The sequence below is a fragment of the Chiloscyllium plagiosum genome, unplaced genomic scaffold (assembly GCF_037043375.1).
Source record: "Chiloscyllium plagiosum isolate Xiang-an unplaced genomic scaffold, Cpla_swu_hap1 HiC_scaffold_35, whole genome shotgun sequence".
Lineage (NCBI taxonomy): Eukaryota > Metazoa > Chordata > Chondrichthyes > Orectolobiformes > Hemiscylliidae > Chiloscyllium > Chiloscyllium plagiosum.
Window position 1 is genome coordinate 19,341,418 of NW_028270173.1, and position 20,084 is coordinate 19,361,501.

At 52.0% G+C, this 20,084-nt stretch overlaps 1 protein-coding gene across 1 annotated transcript in view; it reads left to right on the forward strand.

The window, feature by feature from the left end:
• Positions 1-20,084, forward strand: part of LOC122547595 (uncharacterized) — a 715,380-nt gene that overhangs the window by 193,238 nt on the left and 502,058 nt on the right. Inside the window, 1 exon segment of the mRNA XM_087978709.1 lies at positions 18,456-18,721. Coding sequence (XP_087834835.1) covers positions 18,456-18,721 — 266 coding nt within the window.

Consider the following 20,084-nt stretch of genomic DNA (forward strand, 5'->3'; position numbering starts at 1 on the left):
GGGGAGACCGGGATATCAGGGGAATCTCAGGGAGACCGGGATTTCAGGGGAAACACAGGGAGACTGGGATTTCAGGAAATACAGAGGGAGATCGGGATTTCAGGGGAAACACATGGAGACTGGGATTTCAGGGGGAAACACAGGGAGACCTGGTATTCAGTGAATACAGAGGGAGATCGGGATTTCAGGGCAAACACATGGAGACTGGGATTTCAGGGGAAATGCATGGAGACCGGGATTTCAGGGAGACCGGTATTTCAGGGAAACACAGGGAGACTGGGATTTCAGGGGAAACACAGGGAGACTGGGATTTCAGGGAAACACAGGGAGACTGGGATTTCAGGGGGAGACACAGGGAGACTGGGATTTCAGGAGAAACACAGGGAGACCGGGATCTCAGGGAAAACAGGGAGACCGTGATTTCAGGGAAAACACAGGGAGACTGGGATTTCAGGGGAAACACAAGGATATCGGGATTTCAGGGAATACAGAGGGAGATCGGGATTTCAGGGGAAACACAGGGAGACTGGGATTTCAGGGGGAAACACAGGTAGACCGGGATTTCAGGGGAAACACAGGGAGACTGGGATTTCAGGGGAAACACAAGGATATCGGGATTTCAGGGAATACAGAGGGAGATCGGGATTTCAGGGGAAACACAGGGAGACTGGGATTTCAGGGGGAAACACAGGTAGACCGGGATTTCAGGGGAAACACAGGGAGACTGGGATTTCAGGGAAACACAGGGAGACTGGTATTTCAGGGGAAACACAGGGAGACTGGGATCTCAGGGAAAACAGGGAGACCGTGATTTCAGGGAAAACACAGGGAGACTGGGATTTCAGGGGAAACACAAGGATATCGGGATTTCAGGGAATACAGAGGGAGATCGGGATTTCAGGGGAAACACAGGGAGACTGGGATTTCAGGGGGAAACACAGGTAGACCGGGATTTCAGGGGAAACACAGGGAGACTGGGATTTCAGGGAAACACAGGGAGACTGGTATTTCAGGGGAAACACAGGGAGACTGGGATTTCAGGGAAAGCACAGGGAGACTTGGATTTCAGGGAAAACACAGGGAGACCGGGATTTCAGCAGAAACACAGGGAGACTGGGATTTCAGGGGAAACACAGGGAGACTGTGATTTCAGGAGAAACACAGGGAGACCGGGATTTCAGGAGAAACACAGGGAGACTGGGATTTCAGGGGAAACACAGGGAGACCGGGATTTCAGGAGAAACACAGGGAGACTGGGATTTCAGGGGAAACACAAGGATATCGGGATTTCAGGGAATACAGAGGGAGATCGGGATTTCAGGGGAAACACAGGGAGACTGGGAATTCAGGGAATACAGAGGGAGACTGGGATCTCAGGGAAAACACAGGCAGACCGGGATTTCAGGGAAAACAGGAGACCGTGATTTCAGGGAAAACAGGGAGACCGGGATTTCAGGGGAAACACAGGAAGATTGGGATTTCAGAAGAAACACAGGGAGACCGGGATTTCAGGAGAAACACAGGGAGACTGGGATTTCAGGGGGAAACACAGGTAGACCGGGATTTCAGGGGAAACACAGGGAGACTGGGATTTCAGGGAAACACAGGGAGACTGGGATTTCATGAGAAACACAGGGAGACCGGGATCTCATTGAAAACAGGGAGACCGTGATTTCAGGGAAAACACAGGGAGACTGGGATTTCAGGGGAAACACAAGGATATCGGGATTTCAGGGAATACAGAGGGAGATCGGGATTTCAGGGGAAACACAGGGAGACTGGGAATTCAGGGAATACAGAGGGAGACTGGGATCTCAGGGGAAACACAGGGAGACTGGGATTTCAGGGAAAACAGGGAGACCGTGATTTCAGGGAAAACAGGGAGACCGAGATTTCAGGGAAACACAGGGAGATTGGGATTTCAGGGGAAACACAGGTAGACCGGGATTTCAGGAGAAACACAGGGAGACTGGGATTTCAGGGGGAAACACAGGTAGACCGGGATTTCAGGGGAAACACAGGGAGACTGGGATTTCAGGGAAACACAGGGAGACTGGGATTTCAGGGGGAAACACAGGGAGACCGGGATTTCAGGGGGAAACACAGGGAGACTGGGATTTCAGGGAATCACAGGTAGACTGGGATCTCAGGGGGAAACACAGGGAGACCGGGATTTCAGGGGAAACACAGGGAGACCGTGATTTCAGGGGAAAACACAAGGAGACTGGGATTTCAGGGGAAACACAGGGAGACGGGATTTCAGTGGAAGCACAGGGAGACTGGGATTTCAGTGGGAAACACAGGGAGACCGGGATTTCAGTGGAAACACAGGGAGACTGGGATTTCAGGGGAAACACAGGGAGACCGGGATTTCAGTGGAAACACAGGGAAACTGGGATTTCAGGGGAAACACAGGGAGACCGGGATTTCAGGGGAAACACAGGGAGACTGGGATTTCAGGGGAAACACAAGGTGACTGGGATTTCGGGGGAAACACAGGGAGACTGGGATTTCAGGGGGAACACAGGGAGACCTGGTATTCAGTGAATACAGAGGGAGATCGGGATTTCAGGGCAAACACATGGAGACTGGGATTTCAGGGGAAATGCAGGGAGACCGGGATTTCAGGGAGACCGGTATTTCAGGGAAACACAGGGAGACTGGGATTTCAGGGGAAACACAGGGAGACTGGGATTTCAGGGAAACACAGGGAGACTGGGATTTCAGGGGGAGACACAGGGAGACTGGGATTTCAGGAGAAACACAGGGAGACCGGGATCTCAGGGAAAACAGGGAGACCGTGATTTCAGGGAAAACACAGGGAGACTGGGATTTCAGGGGAAACACAAGGATATCGGGATTTCAGGGAATACAGAGGGAGATTGGGATTTCAGGGGAAACACAGGGAGACTGGGATTTCAGGGGGAAACACAGGTAGACCGGGATTTCAGGGGAAACACAGGGAGACTGGGATTTCAGGGAAACACAGGGAGACTGGTATTTCAGGGGAAACACAGGGAGACTGGGATTTCAGGGAAAACACAGGGAGACTTGGATTTCAGGGAAAACACAGGGAGACCGGGATTTCAGCAGAAACACAGGGAGACTGGGATTTCAGGGGAAACACAGGGAGACTGGGATTTCAGGAGAAACACAGGGAGACCGGGATTTCAGGAGAAACACAGGGAGACTGGGATTTCAGGGGAAACACAGGGAGACCGGGATTTCAGGAGAAACACAGGGAGACTGGGAATTCAGGGGAAACACAAGGATATCGGGATTTCAGGGAATACAGAGGGAGATCGGGATTTCAGGGGAAACACAGGGAGACTGGGAATTCAGGGAATACAGAGGGAGACTGGGATCTCAGGGAAAACACAGGCAGACCGGGATTTCAGGGAAAACAGGAGACCGTGATTTCAGGGAAAAAAGGGAGACCGGGATTTCAGGGGAAACACAGGAAGATTGGGATTTCAGAAGAAACACAGGGAGACCGGGATTTCAGGAGAAACACAGGGAGACCGGGATTTCAGGGGAAACACAGGGAGACTGGAATTTCAGGGAAACACAGGGAGACTGGGATTTCATGAGAAACACAGGGAGACCGGGATCTCATTGAAAACAGGGAGACCGTGATTTCAGGGAAAACACAGGGAGACTGGGATTTCAGGGGAAACACAAGGATATCGGGATTTCAGGGAATACAGAGGGAGATCGGGATTTCAGGGGAAACACAGGGAGACTGGGAATTCAGGGAATACAGAGGGAGACTGGGATCTCAGGGGAAACACAGGGAGACTGGGATTTCAGGGAAAACAGGGAGACCGTGATTTCAGGGAAAACAGGGAGACCGGGATTTCAGGGAAACACAGGGAGATTGGGATTTCAGGGGAAACACAGGTAGACCGGGATTTCAGGAGAAACACAGGGAGACTGGGATTTCAGGGGGAAACACAGGTAGACCGGGATTTCAGGGGAAACACAGGGAGACTGGGATTTCAGGGAAACACAGGGAGACTGGGATTTCAGGGGGAAACACAGGGAGACCGGGATTTCAGGGGGAACACAGGGAGACTGGGATTTCAGGGAATCACAGGTAGACTGGGATCTCAGGGGGAAACACAGGGAGACCGGGATTTCAGGGGAAACACAGGGAGACCGTGATTTCAGGGGAAAACACAAGGAGACTGGGATTTCAGGGGAAACACAGGGAGACCGGGATTTCAGTGGAAGCACAGGGAGACCGGGATTTCAGTGGGAAACACAGGGAGACCGGGATTTCAGTGGAAACACAGGGAGACTGGGATTTCAGGGGAAACACAGGGAGATCGGGATTTCAGTGGAAACACAGGGAGACCGGGATTTCAGGGGAAACACAGGGAGACCGGGATTTCAGGGGAAACACAGGGAGACTGGGATTTCAGGGGAAACACAAGGTGACTGGGATTTCAGGGGAAACACAGGGAGACTGGGAGTTCAGGGGAAACACATGGAGACCGGGATTTCAGGGAAACACAGGGAGATTGGGATTTCAGGGGAAACACAGGGAGACCGGGATTTCAGGAGAAACACAGGGACACTGGGATTTCAGGGGAAACACAAGGATATCGGGATTTCAGGGAATACAGAGGGAGATCGGGTTGTCAGGGGAAACACAGGGAGACTGGGATTTCAGGGGAAACACAAGGATATCGGGATTTCAGGGAATACAGAGGGAGATCGGGATGTCAGGGGAAACACTGGGAGACTGGGAATTCAGGGAATACAGAGGGAGACTGGGATCTCAGGGAAAACACAGGCAGACCGGGATTTCAGGGAAAACACGAGACCGTGATTTCAGGGAAAACTGGGAGACCGGGATTTCAGTGGAAACACAGGAAGACTGGGATTTCAGAAGAAACACAGGGAGACCGGGATTTCAGGAGAAACACAGGGAGACTGGGATTTCAGGGAAAACAGAGGGAGATCTGGATATCAGGGGAAACACAGGGAGACTGGGATTTCAGGGGGAAACACAGGTAGACCGTGATTTCATGGGAAACACAGGGAGACCGGGATTTCAGGGGAAACACAGGGCGACCGGGATTTCAGGGAAAACAGAGGGAGATCTGGATATCAGGGGAAACACAGGGAGACTGGGATTTCAGGGAGAAACACAGGGAGATTGGGATTTCAGGAGAAACTCAGGGAGACCGGGATTTCAGGAGGATAAACAGGGAGACTGGGATTTCAGGGGGAAACACAGGGAGATCGGGATTTCTGGGGAAACACAGGGAGACTGGGATTTCAGGGAATACAGAGGGAGATCGGGATTTCAGGGGAAACAAAGGGAGACTGGGATTTCTGGGGAAACAGGGGGAGACCGGGATATCAGGGGCATCTCAGGGAGACCGGGATTTCAGGGGAAACACAGGGAGACTGGGATTTCAGGAAATACAGAGGGAGATCGGGATTTCAGGGGAAACACATGGAGACTGGGATTTCAGGGGAAACACAGGGAGACCTGGTATTCAGTGAATACAGAGGGAGATCGGGATTTCAGGGCAAACACATGGAGACTGGGATTTCAGGGGAAATGCAGGGAGACTGGGATTTCAGGGAAACACAGGGAGACTGGGATTTCAGGGGAAACACAGGGAGACTGGGATTTCAGGGAAACACAGGGAGACTGGGATTTCAGGGGGAGACACAGGGAGACTGGGATTTCAGGAGAAACACAGGGAGACCGGGATCTCAGGGAAAACAGGGAGACCGTGATTTCAGGGAAAACACAGGGAGACTGGGATTTCAGGGGAAACACAAGGATATCGGGATTTCAGGGAATACAGAGGGAGATTGGGATTTCAGGGGAAACACAGGGAGACTGGGAATTCAGGGAATACAGAGGGAGACTGGGATCTCAGGGGAAACACAGGGAGACCGGGATTTCAGGGAAAACAGGGAGACTGGGATTTCAGGGGAAACACAGGGAGATTGGGATTTCAGAAGAAACACAGGGAGACCGGGATTTCAGGAGAAACACAGGGAGACTGGGATTTCAGGGGGAAACACAGGTAGACCGGGATTTCAGGGGAAACACAGGGAGACTGGGATTTCAGGGAAACACAGGGAGACTGGGATTTCTGGGGAAGCACAGGGAGACTGGGATTTCAGGGAAAGCACAGGGAGACTGGGATTTCAGGGGAAACACAGGGAGACTGGGATTTCAGGAGAAACACAGGGAGACCGGGATTTCAGGAGAAACACAGGGAGACTGGGATTTCAGGGGAAACACAGGGAGACCGGGATTTCCGGAGAAACACAGGGAGACTGGGATTTCAGGGGAAACACAAGGATATCGGGATTTCAGGGAATACAGAGGGAGATCGGGATTTCAGGGGAAACACAGGGAGACTGGGAATTCAGGGAATACAGAGGGAGACTGGGATTTCAGGGAAAACACAGGGAGACCAGGATTTCAGCTGAAACACAGGGAGACTGGGATTTCAGGGGAAACACAGGGAGACTGGGATTTCAGGGGAAACACAAGGATATCGGGATTTCAGGGAATACAGAGGGAGATCGGGATGTCAGGGGAAACACTGGGAGACTGGGAATTCAGGGAATACATAGGGAGACTGGGATCTCAAGGGAAACACAGGGAGACTGGGATTTCAGGGAAAACAGGGAGACCGTGATTTCAGGGAAAACAGGGAGACCGGGATTTCAGGGGAAACACAGGAAGACTGGGATTTCAGAAAAAACACAGGTAGACCGGGATTTCAGGAGAAACACAGGGAGACTGGGATTTCAGGGGGAAACACAGGTAGACCGGGATTTCAGGGGAAACACAGGGAGACTGGGATTTCAGGGAAACACAGGGAGACTGGGATTTCAGGGGGAAACACAGGGAGACCGGGATTTCAGGGGAAAACACAGGGAGACTGGGATTTCAGGGAATCACAGGGAGACTGGGATCTCAGGGGGAAACACGGGGAGACCGGGATTTCAGGGGAAACACAGGGAGACCGTGATTTCAGGGGAAAACACAAGGAGACTGGGATTTCAGGGGAAACACAGGGAGACCGGGATTTCAGTGGAAACACAGGGAGACTGGGATTTCAGTGGGAAACACAGGGAGACCGGGATTTCAGTGGAAACACAGGGAGACTGGGATTTCAGGGAAACACAGAGAGACTGGGATTTCAGGGGGAAACACAGGTAGACCGGGATTTCAGGGGAAACACAGGGAGACTGGGATTTCAGGGAAACACAGGGAGACTGGGATTTCTGGGGAAACACAGGGAGACTGGGATTTCAGGGAAAGCACAGGGAGACTGGGATTTCAGGGGAAACACAGGGAGACTGGGATTTCAGGAGAAACACAGGGAGACCGGGATTTCAGGGGAAACACAGGGAGACCGTGATTTCAGGGGAAAACACAAGGAGACTGGGATTTCAGGGGAAACACAGGGAGACGGGATTTCAGTGGAAGCACAGGGAGACTGGGATTTCAGTGGGAAACACAGGGAGACCGGGATTTCAGTGGAAACACAGGGAGACTGGGATTTCAGGGGAAACACAGGGAGACCGGGATTTCAGTGGAAACACAGGGAAACTGGGATTTCAGGGGAAACACAGGGAGACCGGGATTTCAGGGGAAACACAGGGAGACTGGGATTTCAGGGGAAACACAAGGTGACTGGGATTTCGGGGGAAACACAGGGAGACTGGGATTTCAGGGGGAACACAGGGAGACCTGGTATTCAGTGAATACAGAGGGAGATCGGGATTTCAGGGCAAACACATGGAGACTGGGATTTCAGGGGAAATGCAGGGAGACCGGGATTTCAGGGAGACCGGTATTTCAGGGAAACACAGGGAGACTGGGATTTCAGGGGAAACACAGGGAGACTGGGATTTCAGGGAAACACAGGGAGACTGGGATTTCAGGGGGAGACACAGGGAGACTGGGATTTCAGGAGAAACACAGGGAGACCGGGATCTCAGGGAAAACAGGGAGACCGTGATTTCAGGGAAAACACAGGGAGACTGGGATTTCAGGGGAAACACAAGGATATCGGGATTTCAGGGAATACAGAGGGAGATTGGGATTTCAGGGGAAACACAGGGAGACTGGGATTTCAGGGGGAAACACAGGTAGACCGGGATTTCAGGGGAAACACAGGGAGACTGGGATTTCAGGGAAACACAGGGAGACTGGTATTTCAGGGGAAACACAGGGAGACTGGGATTTCAGGGAAAACACAGGGAGACTTGGATTTCAGGGAAAACACAGGGAGACCGGGATTTCAGCAGAAACACAGGGAGACTGGGATTTCAGGGGAAACACAGGGAGACTGGGATTTCAGGAGAAACACAGGGAGACCGGGATTTCAGGAGAAACACAGGGAGACTGGGATTTCAGGGGAAACACAGGGAGACCGGGATTTCAGGAGAAACACAGGGAGACTGGGAATTCAGGGGAAACACAAGGATATCGGGATTTCAGGGAATACAGAGGGAGATCGGGATTTCAGGGGAAACACAGGGAGACTGGGAATTCAGGGAATACAGAGGGAGACTGGGATCTCAGGGAAAACACAGGCAGACCGGGATTTCAGGGAAAACAGGAGACCGTGATTTCAGGGAAAAAAGGGAGACCGGGATTTCAGGGGAAACACAGGAAGATTGGGATTTCAGAAGAAACACAGGGAGACCGGGATTTCAGGAGAAACACAGGGAGACCGGGATTTCAGGGGAAACACAGGGAGACTGGAATTTCAGGGAAACACAGGGAGACTGGGATTTCATGAGAAACACAGGGAGACCGGGATCTCATTGAAAACAGGGAGACCGTGATTTCAGGGAAAACACAGGGAGACTGGGATTTCAGGGGAAACACAAGGATATCGGGATTTCAGGGAATACAGAGGGAGATCGGGATTTCAGGGGAAACACAGGGAGACTGGGAATTCAGGGAATACAGAGGGAGACTGGGATCTCAGGGGAAACACAGGGAGACTGGGATTTCAGGGAAAACAGGGAGACCGTGATTTCAGGGAAAACAGGGAGACCGGGATTTCAGGGAAACACAGGGAGATTGGGATTTCAGGGGAAACACAGGTAGACCGGGATTTCAGGAGAAACACAGGGAGACTGGGATTTCAGGGGGAAACACAGGTAGACCGGGATTTCAGGGGAAACACAGGGAGACTGGGATTTCAGGGAAACACAGGGAGACTGGGATTTCAGGGGGAAACACAGGGAGACCGGGATTTCAGGGGGAACACAGGGAGACTGGGATTTCAGGGAATCACAGGTAGACTGGGATCTCAGGGGGAAACACAGGGAGACCGGGATTTCAGGGGAAACACAGGGAGACCGTGATTTCAGGGGAAAACACAAGGAGACTGGGATTTCAGGGGAAACACAGGGAGACCGGGATTTCAGTGGAAGCACAGGGAGACCGGGATTTCAGTGGGAAACACAGGGAGACCGGGATTTCAGTGGAAACACAGGGAGACTGGGATTTCAGGGGAAACACAGGGAGATCGGGATTTCAGTGGAAACACAGGGAGACCGGGATTTCAGGGGAAACACAGGGAGACCGGGATTTCAGGGGAAACACAGGGAGACTGGGATTTCAGGGGAAACACAAGGTGACTGGGATTTCAGGGGAAACACAGGGAGACTGGGAGTTCAGGGGAAACACATGGAGACCGGGATTTCAGGGAAACACAGGGAGATTGGGATTTCAGGGGAAACACAGGGAGACCGGGATTTCAGGAGAAACACAGGGACACTGGGATTTCAGGGGAAACACAAGGATATCGGGATTTCAGGGAATACAGAGGGAGATCGGGTTGTCAGGGGAAACACAGGGAGACTGGGATTTCAGGGGAAACACAAGGATATCGGGATTTCAGGGAATACAGAGGGAGATCGGGATGTCAGGGGAAACACTGGGAGACTGGGAATTCAGGGAATACAGAGGGAGACTGGGATCTCAGGGAAAACACAGGCAGACCGGGATTTCAGGGAAAACACGAGACCGTGATTTCAGGGAAAACTGGGAGACCGGGATTTCAGTGGAAACACAGGAAGACTGGGATTTCAGAAGAAACACAGGGAGACCGGGATTTCAGGAGAAACACAGGGAGACTGGGATTTCAGGGAAAACAGAGGGAGATCTGGATATCAGGGGAAACACAGGGAGACTGGGATTTCAGGGGGAAACACAGGTAGACCGTGATTTCATGGGAAACACAGGGAGACCGGGATTTCAGGGGAAACACAGGGCGACCGGGATTTCAGGGAAAACAGAGGGAGATCTGGATATCAGGGGAAACACAGGGAGACTGGGATTTCAGGGAGAAACACAGGGAGATTGGGATTTCAGGAGAAACTCAGGGAGACCGGGATTTCAGGAGGATAAACAGGGAGACTGGGATTTCAGGGGGAAACACAGGGAGATCGGGATTTCTGGGGAAACACAGGGAGACTGGGATTTCAGGGAATACAGAGGGAGATCGGGATTTCAGGGGAAACAAAGGGAGACTGGGATTTCTGGGGAAACAGGGGGAGACCGGGATATCAGGGGCATCTCAGGGAGACCGGGATTTCAGGGGAAACACAGGGAGACTGGGATTTCAGGAAATACAGAGGGAGATCGGGATTTCAGGGGAAACACATGGAGACTGGGATTTCAGGGGAAACACAGGGAGACCTGGTATTCAGTGAATACAGAGGGAGATCGGGATTTCAGGGCAAACACATGGAGACTGGGATTTCAGGGGAAATGCAGGGAGACTGGGATTTCAGGGAAACACAGGGAGACTGGGATTTCAGGGGAAACACAGGGAGACTGGGATTTCAGGGAAACACAGGGAGACTGGGATTTCAGGGGGAGACACAGGGAGACTGGGATTTCAGGAGAAACACAGGGAGACCGGGATCTCAGGGAAAACAGGGAGACCGTGATTTCAGGGAAAACACAGGGAGACTGGGATTTCAGGGGAAACACAAGGATATCGGGATTTCAGGGAATACAGAGGGAGATTGGGATTTCAGGGGAAACACAGGGAGACTGGGAATTCAGGGAATACAGAGGGAGACTGGGATCTCAGGGGAAACACAGGGAGACCGGGATTTCAGGGAAAACAGGGAGACTGGGATTTCAGGGGAAACACAGGGAGATTGGGATTTCAGAAGAAACACAGGGAGACCGGGATTTCAGGAGAAACACAGGGAGACTGGGATTTCAGGGGGAAACACAGGTAGACCGGGATTTCAGGGGAAACACAGGGAGACTGGGATTTCAGGGAAACACAGGGAGACTGGGATTTCTGGGGAAGCACAGGGAGACTGGGATTTCAGGGAAAGCACAGGGAGACTGGGATTTCAGGGGAAACACAGGGAGACTGGGATTTCAGGAGAAACACAGGGAGACCGGGATTTCAGGAGAAACACAGGGAGACTGGGATTTCAGGGGAAACACAGGGAGACCGGGATTTCCGGAGAAACACAGGGAGACTGGGATTTCAGGGGAAACACAAGGATATCGGGATTTCAGGGAATACAGAGGGAGATCGGGATTTCAGGGGAAACACAGGGAGACTGGGAATTCAGGGAATACAGAGGGAGACTGGGATTTCAGGGAAAACACAGGGAGACCAGGATTTCAGCTGAAACACAGGGAGACTGGGATTTCAGGGGAAACACAGGGAGACTGGGATTTCAGGGGAAACACAAGGATATCGGGATTTCAGGGAATACAGAGGGAGATCGGGATGTCAGGGGAAACACTGGGAGACTGGGAATTCAGGGAATACATAGGGAGACTGGGATCTCAAGGGAAACACAGGGAGACTGGGATTTCAGGGAAAACAGGGAGACCGTGATTTCAGGGAAAACAGGGAGACCGGGATTTCAGGGGAAACACAGGAAGACTGGGATTTCAGAAAAAACACAGGTAGACCGGGATTTCAGGAGAAACACAGGGAGACTGGGATTTCAGGGGGAAACACAGGTAGACCGGGATTTCAGGGGAAACACAGGGAGACTGGGATTTCAGGGAAACACAGGGAGACTGGGATTTCAGGGGGAAACACAGGGAGACCGGGATTTCAGGGGAAAACACAGGGAGACTGGGATTTCAGGGAATCACAGGGAGACTGGGATCTCAGGGGGAAACACGGGGAGACCGGGATTTCAGGGGAAACACAGGGAGACCGTGATTTCAGGGGAAAACACAAGGAGACTGGGATTTCAGGGGAAACACAGGGAGACCGGGATTTCAGTGGAAACACAGGGAGACTGGGATTTCAGTGGGAAACACAGGGAGACCGGGATTTCAGTGGAAACACAGGGAGACTGGGATTTCAGGGAAACACAGAGAGACTGGGATTTCAGGGGGAAACACAGGTAGACCGGGATTTCAGGGGAAACACAGGGAGACTGGGATTTCAGGGAAACACAGGGAGACTGGGATTTCTGGGGAAACACAGGGAGACTGGGATTTCAGGGAAAGCACAGGGAGACTGGGATTTCAGGGGAAACACAGGGAGACTGGGATTTCAGGAGAAACACAGGGAGACCGGGATTTCAGGAGAAACACAGGGAGACTGGGATTTCAGGGGAAACACAGGGAGACTGGGATTTCAGGAGAAACACAGGGAGACTGGGATTTCAGGGGAAACACAAGGATATCGGGATTTCAGGGAATACAGAGGGAGATCGGGATTTCAGGGGAAACACAGGGAGACTGGGAATTCAGGGAATACAGAGGGAGACTGGGATTTCAGGGAAAACACAGGGAGACCGGGATTTCAGCTGAAACACAGGGAGACTGGGATTTCAGGGGAAACACAGGGAGACTGGGATTTCAGGGGAAACACAAGGATATCGGGATTTCAGGGAATACAGAGGGAGATCGGGATGTCAGGGGAAACACTGGGAGACTGGGAATTCAGGGAATACATAGGGAGACTGGGATCTCAAGGGAAACACAGGGAGACTGGGATTTCAGGGAAAACAGGGAGACCGTGATTTCAGGGAAAACAGGGAGACCGGGATTTCAGGGGAAACACAGGAAGACTGGGATTTCAGAAGAAACACAGGTAGACCGGGATTTCAGGAGAAACACAGGGAGACTGGGATTTCAGGGGGAAACACAGGTAGACCGGGATTTCAGGGGAAACACAGGGAGACTGGGATTTCAGGGAAACACAGGGAGACTGGGATTTCAGGGGGAAACACAGGGAGACCGGGATTTCAGGGGAAAACACAGGGAGACTGGGATTTCAGGGAATCACAGGGAGACTGGGATCTCAGGGGGAAACACGGGGAGACCGGGATTTCAGGGGAAACACAGGGAGACCGTGATTTCAGGGGAAAACACAAGGAGACTGGGATTTCAGGGGAAACACAGGGAGACTGGGATTTCAGTGGAAACACAGGGAGACTGGGATTTCAGTGGGAAACACAGGGAGACCGGGATTTCAGTGGAAACACAGGGAGACTGGGATTTCAGGGGAAACACAGGGAGACCGGGATTTCAGTGGAAACACAGGGAGACTGGGATTTCAGGGGAAACACAGGGAGACCGGGATTTCAGGGGAAACACAGGGAGACTGGGATTTCAGGGGAAACACAAGGTGACTGGTATTTCATGGGAAACACAGGGAGACTGGGATTTCAGGGGAAACACAGGGAGACCGGGATTTCAGAGGGAAACACAGGGAGACTGGGATTTCAGGTGAAACACAGGGAGACTGGGATTTCAGGGGGAAACACAAGGAGTCCGTGATTTCAGGGGGAAACACAGGGAGACTGGGATTTCAGGGAAACACAGGGAGACTGGGATTTCAGGGGGAAACACAGGGAGACCGGGATTTCAGGGGGAAACACAGGGAGACTGGGATTTCAGGGAAACACAGGTAGACCGGGATCTCAGGGGAAAAAGACCTTGTCTATTCACCATACCCAGTCCCCTCACGTTTTTATCAACCCCTCAGCCCCCGACGCTCCAGGGAAAACTGCCCCAGCCTGATTCAGCCTCTCCCTGTAGCTCAAACTCTCCAACCCCGACAACATCCTTGCAAATCTTTCCTGAACCCTTTCAGGCTTCATAACATCCTTCCTGTAGCTGGGAGACCAGAGCTGAACACAGTATTCCAACAGTGGCCTGACCAAAGTCAATGTTATTCATTTCGCCTCTGACCGGGTCCCGAAACATTCCCTCTCCTGTCATGATTTCTGTCAGTTTAATCACCTGAATCCTGTCATGATTTCTATCAGTTTTAACCACCTGAATCCTGTCATGATTTCTGTCAGTTTAATCACCTGAATCCTGTCATGATTTCTATCAGTTTTAACCACCTGAATCCTTTCATGATTTCTGTCAGTTTAATCACCTGAATCCTGTCATGATTTCTATCAGTTTTAACCACCTGAATCCTCTCATGATTTCTGTCAATTCAACCACCTGAATTCTTTCATGATTTCTATCAGTTTTAACCACCTGAATCCTGTCATGATTTCTATCAGTTTTAATCACCTGAATTCTTTCATGACTTCTGTCAGTTCAACCACCTGAATTCTTTCACGATTTCTGTCAGTTTAACCACCTGAATCCCATCATGATTTCTATCAATTTAACCACCTGAAACCTGTCATGATTTCTGTCAGTTTAACCACCTGAATCCCATCAAGATTTCTATCCGTTTTAACCACCTGAATCCTGTCATGATTTTTGTCAGTTTAATCACCTGAATCCTTTCATGATTTCTATCAGTTTAATCACCTGAATCCTGTCATGATTTCTATCAATTTAACCACCTGAATCCTGTCATGATTTCTGTCAGTTTAACCACCTGAATCCTTTCATGATTTCTGTCAGTTTAATCACCTGAATCCTTTCATGATTTCTATCAGTTTAATCACCTGAATCCTGTCATGATTTCTATCAATTTAACCACCTGAATCCTGTCATGATTTCTGTCAGTTTAACCACCTGAATCCTGTCATGATTTCTATCCATTTTAACCACCTGAATCCTGTCATGATTTCTGTCAGTTTAACCACCTGAATCCTTTCATGATTTCTGTCAGTTTAATCACCTGAATCCTTTCATGATTTCTGTCAGTTTAACCACCTGAATCCTGTCATGATTTCTATCAATTTAACCACCTGAATCCTGTCATGATTTCTGTCAGTTTAATCACCTGAATCCTTTCATGATTTCTGTCAGTTTAACCACCTGAATCCTGTCATGATTTCTGTCAGTTTAACCACCTGAATCCTGTCATGATTTCTGTCAGTTTAACCACCTGAATCCTTTCATGATTTCTGTCAGTTTAATCACCTGAATCCTTTCATGATTTCTGTCAGTTTAACCACCTGAATCCTGTCATGATTTCTGTCAGTTTTACCACCTGAATCCTGTCATGATTTCTGTCAGTTTAACCACCTGAATCCTGTCATGATTTCTATCCATTTTAACCACCTGAATCCTGTCATGATTTCTGTGCTGCAAAACACCCTGTGATTTGAAGAGCTTAATACTGGAGTGGGACACAGCAGAGAACTCTACCTGTAGGCCATCATTATTGTGGTTCTGTTCGCCGAGCTGGAAATTTTTGTTGCAAACGTTTCGTCCCCTGTCTAGGTGACATCCTCAGTGCTTGGGAGCCTCCTGTGAAGCGCTTCTGTGGTGTTTCCTCCGGCATTTATAGTGGCCTGTCCCTGCCGCTTCCGGTTGTCAGTTTCAGCTGTCCGCTGTAGTGGCCGGTATATTGGGTCCAGGTCGATGTGTTTGTTGATGGAGTTTGTGGATGAGTGCCATGCTTCTAGGAATTCCCTGGCTGTTCTCTGTTTGGCTTGCCCTATAATGGTAGTGTTGTCCCAGTCGAATTCATGTTGCTTGTCGTCTGTGTGTGTGGCTACTAGGGATAGCTGGTCGTGTCATTCTTAGAGATGTGCCTGAGCAGACACTCCAGGCTTCCCAATAATAACGTCTCGTCTGAGAGGGGGGTTCGTGAGACCGAGCAGCACTCCCTCGGTAACTCAGTGGAGAGGCAGCCTTCATTCAAGCTTTCACAAAGGGGGCTTCAACTAGGAGAGATTTTCGGTGAATTGTAGGATGGTTAGAGCACAGAAGGCGCCGCAACCGTTTGTCCCGTCTCGGGTAACGGCCGTTTAAAGCTGAAACGAACCCTGCCTCTGCCATAACCTCCGGCCGTGCACTCTAAATCCTGGCCACAGTGGATAGAAAAGGTTTCGTCATTGGTTCTTTTACCGCGTACTTTAACTCTGTGCCACCCCAGTGCTCATTCCTTGTGCTAATGTTGCCTCTAGCTGCTTTGATTTTGCCTTCTCCCCTTTGTAAATCCAAATTTCCTTAATCTCCCCACAACTACAGGGAGTTGTGAACACAAACCCAGCCCATGAGGCAAGCCAACCGTCCATCTGTTGACTCCACCTACACTTCCTGCTGCCTTGGGAAAGCAGCCAATTTCATGAAAGACACCCCCAGCTACAACATCTTCCATCTGGCAGATTCGAGAAGAGCTTCTTCCCCGCTGTTCTTTAGACTGCTGAATGATTAGGTTAGCTTCCCCTACAGCGTGGAAACAGGCCCTTCAGCCCAACAAGGCCACACCGACCCTCCGTAGGGTAACCCACCCAGACCCATTTCCCTCTGACCAATGCACCTCACACGACAGACAGGTTAGCCTGGCCAATTCGCCCTGACCTGCACATCTTTGGGCTGTGGGAGGAAACCCGCGCAGACACGGGGGGGGAGAATGTGCAAACTCCACACAGACAGTCACCCCGAGGCTGGAATCGAACCTGGGTCCCTGGTGCTGTGAGGCGGCAGTGCTAACCACTGAGCCACCATGTTTCCCTCTCAAATGGGCCTCTGTGCACTTTCTCTGCAGCTGTAGCATTGTATTCCACACTCTATCGCCCTGCTATGCTTTGTACGGTACTGCCCGCGAAACAAAACTTTTTACTGCACCCCGTGACAGTAATAAATCAAATCAAATCAAAACACCATGTTTAGACATAGAGGCAGGGATGTCACCCAGGCATTGGGGCTGATACCCCTTTTCTGGGTTTGGTGATGTTGCGTTCCGCCTCCCTCCCCCCCCCCCCCCCACCCAGAGGATGATTGCCCCACACCTCCACTCCCACCTCCATCCCCCTCTTGACCACCTCCTTTGTAGCCGTGTGTCTGCTGTTTCCGACTGTTGTGTTGAGCAGACTGTTACCTCTTGCTCATTCCTTATGGTTGAAATGTTGACTCTCCTGCTCCTCGGATGCTGCCTGACCCTCTGTGCTTCCCCAGCACTGCGCACCTTTTGACCCAGTTTTGTTTCCTGTTGCCCTGGAGTCCAGGCGATGTGTAAAGTGTCTGAAATTGTATATTGTGGCCTTTTTTGCCTGCTGTGAACTTTGCCCTTAGGGGCTGAAACGGACCCTTTTCTGTCGCCGTGGTACCTTTTAAAGGGGCAGTGACCCGTGCGCAAACTCTATACAGGTATCTCCCCGTATCCACAGGCGCTACATTCCAAGGCCTATCACAGATGCACAAAACCGCGGATATGAGCGAGTCCAATCATTTAAATGAGAAATGTATCTCCCCGGCAGCCCCCTGGAATTAGTTCTGGAATGTTCCATGTACTATTTTTAGGCCGTGGCTAACCACGGATAACTGAAACTACGGGGGTTTATTTTATACAGTGTGGTTGTTTCATGAGATTCAGAGCCATAGAGATGTACAGCACAGAAACAGACCCTTCAATCCAACCCGTCCATGCCGATCAGATATCCCAACCCAATCTAGTCCCACCTGCCAGCACCCGGCCCATATCCCTCCAAACCCTTCCTATTTATGTACCGGTCCAGATGCCTTTTAAATGCTGTAATTGTACCAGCCTCCACCACATCCTCTGGCAGCTCATTCCATACACGTACCACCCTCTGAGTGAAAAAGTTGCCCCTTAGGTCTCTTTTATATCTTTCCCCTCTCACCCTAAACCTATGCCCTCTAGTTCTGGACTCCCCCACCCCAGGGAAAAGACTTCGTCTATTTACCCTATCCATACCCCTCATGATTTTATAAACCTCGATAAGGTCACCCCTCAGCCTCCGACGCTCCAGGGAAAACAGCCCCAGCCTGTTCAGCCTCTCCCTGTAGCTCAAATCCTCCAACCCTGGCAACATCCTTGTAAATATTTTCTGAACTCTTTCAAGTTTCACAACATCTTTCCGATAGGAAGGGGACCAGAATTGCTCACAATATTCCAACAGTGGCCTAACCAATGTCCTGTACAGCCACAACATGACCTCCCAGCTCATTCTGGGCACCCCGTGGCCACGTTCCTAACCTGTGCACCGTTCACGTGGTGATGCATTATGCCGCGGCGATTAATTTGTTTTTTTTATTTTTGGTTTGGCAAAACCCGCAGCTGCGTGCCACCCTACGTCGGCGACCTGTGCCAGTTTGTGGACCCCTGCTCCGGTTCCCGGTGTCTGCACGGCGCCGCCTGTCAAACCCGCGCCCGCAATGGCTCTGTCTCCGCCTTCTGCTCCTGCCCTCCCGGTTACGCGGGCCGGCGGTGCGAGAGGAGCACGGTGAACCGCGCCTGCCTGTCCAACCCGTGCCTGAACCGAGGGACCTGCGAGCCGGCCGCCGCCTCTGAGTACCGATGCCGGTGTCTGCATGGCTGGACCGGTAAGCCTCCAGCTCCGGGCCGTCGCCGACGTTCGGGGTGGGGGTTTTGGCAGCGACACGGGGCAGGGCCAGGACCATCCCCTCACCGTGCGCCGCCTCCCCCCGAGTCCATCAGCCGCGGAGTGACAGACAGTGGCCCGCCTGGCGGTGAGGGATTGGCGGTGGCAGTGACGGCAGTGGGGAGGGGGGGGGGAACGCGCTGTCCAATGTTGGGGTGCTGGGGTGGGGTGGTGGGGGGGGAGAGAGAAATCGCAATCACGGCACTACTGCGGCGCGCAGGCGATGGTGGGGTGGACATACTGCCATCCACACCGCAGTCGGTGACCCTGAAGATCGGGCTGGGGTGCGTGGGTGGGGGGGGGGGGGGGAAGCGGGTGGGGATGGGGGAGGCGCCAGGGATTCAAATTCACGTTCGGTGGAACCTGAGCTCCGGATGACGGAGGCTGGCCTTCGGCAACAGGTTGCGGCAAAATCCCCCCGCACACCCTCCCCCAACCCCCGGTTCCATCGGGATGGGGGAATCGTTCTGACAGTGTGTGACACCCACACACACCCCTCCCCCACCCCCCAGGGTCTGGGGGGAGGGTGGGCGACGGTGTCGCTTCCGGAGGCAGCGACCCGGTTGGAACGTCGACCACAGTGTCCTCCACACTCCGTTACGGGATTGTCGGAAAAGGCCGTCTGGCTCACCGGTGGGAGGGGGTACCCGCTGTCCTTGGCCAGCCTGACCCTCCACGTGACTCCAGGTCTCCCGTGGTGACCTCGATCAGGCCTTGACCACCTGGTTCGGGCCTTACGAAAAGGCCCCGTTGGCCCAGCATGGAATTGGGGCTGGAATCCGTCCGAGGCCCTCCTCACGTTCCGAGTGTCCTCCAGAAGTAATTATTCCTGTCAGTCACACTCTGTGTGTTACCATGGGAACTGCACCCAGTCAGTCACACCCTGTTTGTTACCATGGGGACAGTTCCCTGTCAGTCTCACCCTGTGTGTTACCGTGGGGATTGGGGCAGTTCCCTGTCAGTCTCACCCTGTGTGTTACCATGGTAACAGCTCCTTATCAGTCTCACCTTGTGTGTTACCGTGGGGACGGGTACAGTTCCCTGTCAGTCACACCCTGTGCGTTACCGTGGGGACAGCTCCCTGTCAGTCACACCTGTGCGTTACCGTGGGGACAGCTCCCTGTCAGACACACCCTGTGCGTTACTGTGGGTCAGCTCCCTGTCAGTCACACCCTGTGCGTTACCGTGGGTCAGATCCCTGTCAGTCACACCCTGTGCGTTACTGTGGGTCAGCTCCCTGTCAGTCACACCCTGTGTGTTACCGTGGGGACAGCTCCCTGTCAGTCACACCCTGTGCGTTACCG